The sequence below is a fragment of the Triticum dicoccoides genome, chromosome 7A (genome assembly GCF_002162155.2).
Source record: "Triticum dicoccoides isolate Atlit2015 ecotype Zavitan chromosome 7A, WEW_v2.0, whole genome shotgun sequence".
NCBI lineage: Eukaryota > Viridiplantae > Streptophyta > Magnoliopsida > Poales > Poaceae > Triticum > Triticum dicoccoides.
Genome location: NC_041392.1, coordinates 746,903,739 through 746,908,583, shown reverse-complemented (window position 1 = coordinate 746,908,583; position 4,845 = coordinate 746,903,739). Strand labels below are relative to the sequence as shown.

The 4,845-nt window shown below is 43.0% G+C and overlaps 1 protein-coding gene across 2 annotated transcripts; it reads right to left on the bottom strand.

Annotated features, from left to right (window-relative positions):
- Positions 1-1,241: 1,241 nt before the first annotated feature.
- Positions 1,242-3,224, bottom strand: LOC119330642 (NAC domain-containing protein 87-like). Of its 2 annotated transcripts, none has more exons than XM_037603761.1 (2): positions 2,618-3,224; positions 1,242-2,052 (listed from the first exon to the last, which is right to left on the bottom strand). In XM_037603761.1, the coding sequence occupies exons 1-2, from the start codon at positions 3,209-3,211 to the stop codon at positions 1,504-1,506; spliced, it is 1,143 nt and encodes a 380-aa protein (XP_037459658.1). In that variant the 5' UTR covers positions 3,212-3,224; the 3' UTR covers positions 1,242-1,503. The 2 variants fall into 2 exon arrangements, with proteins under 2 accessions (XP_037459658.1, XP_037459659.1); XM_037603762.1 differs by having other exon boundaries at positions 1,242-2,046.
- Positions 3,225-4,845: the final 1,621 nt, after the last annotated feature.

The window sequence follows — 4,845 nt, the reverse complement described above, 5'->3', positions numbered from 1 at the left end:
TTGAATATACACTATTGAAAGCGCAATGTTGTAGCTTGAGGCTACACTAGGTTAATGAACATGATATATTCAAGCACTTTCCATACTTACAAGACCTGTGGCGGGCGCCATCTTCTCCCTGCCACTGCTACTTTAGAAAATTTTGGAGAGTTTGGGCATGGGTTAGCAAAATATTACCGTGGCAGGAATTTCTCATGGCCCTCCATAGATACGTTGAGAACCAATGGTTGGCGTGTCACCTGACCCGCCACAATATTGTTTCTATCCCATGGCTAATTCCGTGAAAATATAGGAGTGGCATTCACGATTATTGCCCATCATACCGATCATTTAGCAGTGGCCATCCCTTTTTTCCATCCGCCACTAGAACTTCCCAAAATAATTGTGGCGGGTTCCTATCTATTCCCGCCACTAATGTGACCCCGGCTATAAGTCTTTCCAGTAGTGGCATGGCATGCGGGCCAGTAACTTAAAAAACGGATTGGTAAATACTACAACGTGAAAATTTTATTCTGAGATGAAAGCTATATTTTCTAGTAGACCAAGCCTATGTCACATACTATATATGTGAGCGGTAGGCATAAGCGAGATGGTTGACCTTCGCCTAGTGCCTATGCGGTGCTTAAGTGCCCTACGCAAGCCTAGGCGGTAATATAGTTTTGGTAATCAGGGTGTATATGTGATTATTATTATGTGTATGGATATTATGGTATACATATAAGTTAACTACCAGGTACTTTCATTGGAATATGTCATGTTTGGCATATTGGTGCAATATAGCATGATTTCCCGATTGGGTAGACAATTCCTTTCTTGGCCTGCCTAGACTTCCACTTATGCCCTAGGCGAGCCATTTGGCCATGGCCTAGCGCCTAAGCATGCCTCAGCGCCTCCTAGGCACTACTTTTTCCCAACAGAGTATGTGTGAAACATGGTGTAGAGCATGTCGCTCTCTTGGACATCACCACAAATATTTGCCCTGGATTAGATGTGGAATAAAATTACTAGCACACATTTAGAAGTGAGTTAATATTTTATTAGAACACATTTCAAAGTATAAATAAGTGTTTATGTGGTGGATGGAAATCCCCTCTAGGTCGGTGCGTGCCAAAAATCTTTTCCAGATACAATGCACACATGTGATCAAATTCACAGACATTAATACATTTAATGGAAAAAATATATATATAAACAAAGTAGCTTATTCTATATGGTTTTAAAAGATGCATGATGTACACACATTTACAACACATGCATATGTAGCTAGGTATACCCTGGTGGGTAGTGCATATACAAGCCAATACACATACACACAATTGAAAAACTAGCACAAGAGTGGCATGCCAAGCCATGCCATGATTGCAAACTCTCTCAAGGTCACACTAACAAATAAAAATGTGGCACCAACCAATATACGGGTTGGCATATATCAACTAACCGTCTGATGGATTATTAATTTATGCATGCACACACATATATATGTTGTCTTGGGTTATTTGATCATCAATTCTGCCAAATGTCATCCATACCCATGTTCATCAATGAGGTCTCGCCAACTGCTGTTGCAGCGGTGTTCCCTGGGTAGTTGTTCCTTAGCCCGGCCACAACATCCTCCTGTGACAGCATCGACGCCAACCCACCTCCAGGTTGAGCCCCGACCATGAGACCCTGATCTGCACCCATATGCATCATCATCTGTTGATGTTGTTGTTGGTGTTGGTAGAGCGACAGAGGCAGTGTTGGGTTGACCATCATTTGGTGCTGGTGGTTGTTCCCGATGTAGTGGTAATTCATAATAGGAAGCGCCACACTGCCCATCATCGATGAGCCAGTTCCGACATCGTGCGACTTGTATGAAGAAGCTCCAGGAAACAGCGGTGCATGCGCACATGTTGACGACATGTCATATTCCATGAGAGGAGGCAATGTATCTAAGTCGACAAAGCCCTGCTGATGTTCTGCTCCTGTGTACATTGGCATGTCATATGACGGTGTCACCATCTTCTTTAGTCCGGTGCTCTTATGGAAGATCCTGCAAACCACCCACTGTTCCTACAAACATACATAAATTACATAAGTACAAATCAAATGTTTTATGTAGCATGCCCCAGGTGTGACGCTATTGTCGTAGATGCTGATCACTTTTTCATTAACTGCTCATATTTGGCACATATCTTGCATAACTTGGGTATTTAGGCGCCCCTTACTAGTGCCCATCTCAGGAATTGGCAACATAGTGACTCCACTAAGCCTCGACTCCAACTTTTGGACTCGATCAACCTTTCCATCCTTTAGAACATTTAAGACATATATGAAATGCCATCACATTCCATGGTTGCATTTACTCACCTCGGCCTACTAGTATGAACATTATCTACAATTTCTCTCTTTTGACCCATACGTTCAGGGTACCTACTTAAAAGGAGGCCGCTATGTCATGGTGGATGTAACTCCCCTCACACATCGGTGCAACCTTGTAATTATTTCCATGTATTGGCTACTGTGAGTAATATTCAATTGGGGGTTCTCCCGTTTGATTGTTCAAAATAAGTAGCTAACTACCTACTAGCATGTTGATGATTCATGAGCACTACTCTAGTATAAATTTATTATATACCTTGGAAGCCATGTTGGTTCTGGTGACGGTGCGGGTGGTGATGGATGGGTTGGATGTCAGCTTCTTGCTGCTCTCGAGCCTATACTCATGCATGATCCAATTGGTCTTCTCCCCCCTAGGCGCCCGACCCTTGTAGAAGACGAGTGTCTTCTTCATGCCGATGAGTTTGAAAGGTGGCTGGAAGATCTCCTTGTCCTTTCCGGTGGCCTTCCAATAGCCGGTCTCCGTCGCCCGGTTCGTTCGTATCCCAGTGGGGTACTTGCGATCCTTTCGGGAGTAAAAGTACCACTCCTTCTCCCCCATCTTCGCCTTCTCTGGTAGCTCCCATGGCTCGTACTTGTTGAGGTTCACATCCTCAATCGCCGCGGCAACGAAGGCTTCATCGAGCACCTTAGGGACCACATAGAATTTGATGATCTCCTCATCCGTCGGGTGGAACCTAAACCCCGGCGGTAGTACCAACTGTTTCTGCTGAACTTGAAGGTGGTCTGCCATGGTGGAGGCTTTATGTGCAACAGATTCTGGGGTGATGGTAATATTGGACGCAACCATAGACATGAGTATGGAAGAAATTAATGAGCTAGGGATATCCATGGAGACGCTTAAATAGGAGTTAATGTGTGTAGTAGCAAGGCGCTTGCAAGAGAAGCCTCAACGTTTCCAGACCTTTATTTATTTTGTATCTAGTGGCACTGGCTATGGATGGATAGATAGATAGATACCTTCCCCATCTTTACAACTGTGCGTTGTTTGTCGTGTTGGAGGAGCCACACACTTGTGGTGACAGGTAGAAAGGTTTCTCGAACCTATCCAAGCGATGACATGCCAGATTACATACGTGGTATTCGTGCTAGCCCTACTCGTGCCATATGCATGCTTCTCTTGTTAGTGTTTGCCTTTGTGATGCAAACCAATCAAACACTCACATTTGTCGCACTAGCTGGTTGCGCATATATAGCATTGCCCACTGTTTCCTGTGATGATTGATATAGATGTATCTAGCTATAAATATTGTATAGCCCCTACCACAGGTTTACACAAAATCTATGTGCTTTGTGGAAGTCTCTAGCCACTAGATTGACTGGTACACCCAGCCACGGTTTGCTTAATTGATAATCCTCCATGCTGTGGTGCCTACAGGTGTCAGCCACAACTAGGGTCACATTGCTCCTGCAGGTGCGCGGCCATGACCGATCTCTACCTTCTGCTGCCTAAAATCATGGCCTTTTGGATCAATTACAACTAAGAGAGGGGAAGGGCACTAGTTGTGGCTGAATTCCCGCATGTATAGATAGGACCGATACGGTTCATGCTTTACATGCATGCACGCACATACCTGTAGTATGTATACATACGCACATCACTGGCATTTCTCTACAGATAATCATCCGTTGCATGTCTTTTATATGCTTTCCAGGGTGCCGTGTACCGGTGCACGCTAGAATGTATGCCACGCATCAAAGCTTCCTCGCCTTCTAAGAAAACATAGTGCGGGATATATGGATCAACCCAACACTCAAGGTGTACATGATTATGTGCTTATCAAATGCATGCTTGTCCATATCCCAACCTTGCATGCATCTCCTCGTGCCTAGACTGTTTTTAAAATTATTTTATACTAGTGGAATGACAATGCATTGTCAAGAAACAATGAAAAAAATTAGAGATACTTATCAAACAATTGTTATAATGTAAAAATGTGTGTCAAACATGATGACATGAACTTTGGGATCTATGAACTTTATTACAGCTAGCGGATCTCGGAAGTTCATAAGCACATATTGGGGTGACTAATTACCACGCTATCAAGTTCTATATGTTTAATTCCAGTGAGCTTGCTGCCACGGTTTTGAATTTAATTGTCCACAAACAAGCCTGCTCGTATTTGTGCCTAATTTTGACCATAAATTTTACCATGAAAATATAAGATGTGTCACATCAGTATTTTCTCACTCGAATTTTCTGTTCTTAGGAAATGGTGATTTGTTTGTAGTTGGTACAATTATTTTTTCAGCATTAAACTATAAATACGTGACCGCCTACTTTCGCATCTCTAAACATGAAATTGCACATAAAATTTGCAATACGCAACCAATGGAGTGACCACTAGAGAAACTTGTATACCTAAGAGAATTATCGCCACTACCTAATCTATCTTAACATGCAACCTATCCACATCACCACATATGCCACCCCATAAGTTTATCTCGATGTTTTCCTTTCCACTA

Bases quoted from the DNA above. Each gene is read 5' to 3' on its own strand.
- LOC119330642 (XM_037603761.1), bottom strand. From the start codon at position 3,211: ATGGATATCCCTAGCTCATTAATTTCTTCCATACTCATGTCTATGGTT. The intron at 2,053-2,617 runs GTATATAATAAA...GTATGTTTGTAG, and splicing joins GAACCAACATGGCTTCCAAG to GAACAGTGGGTGGTTTGCAG.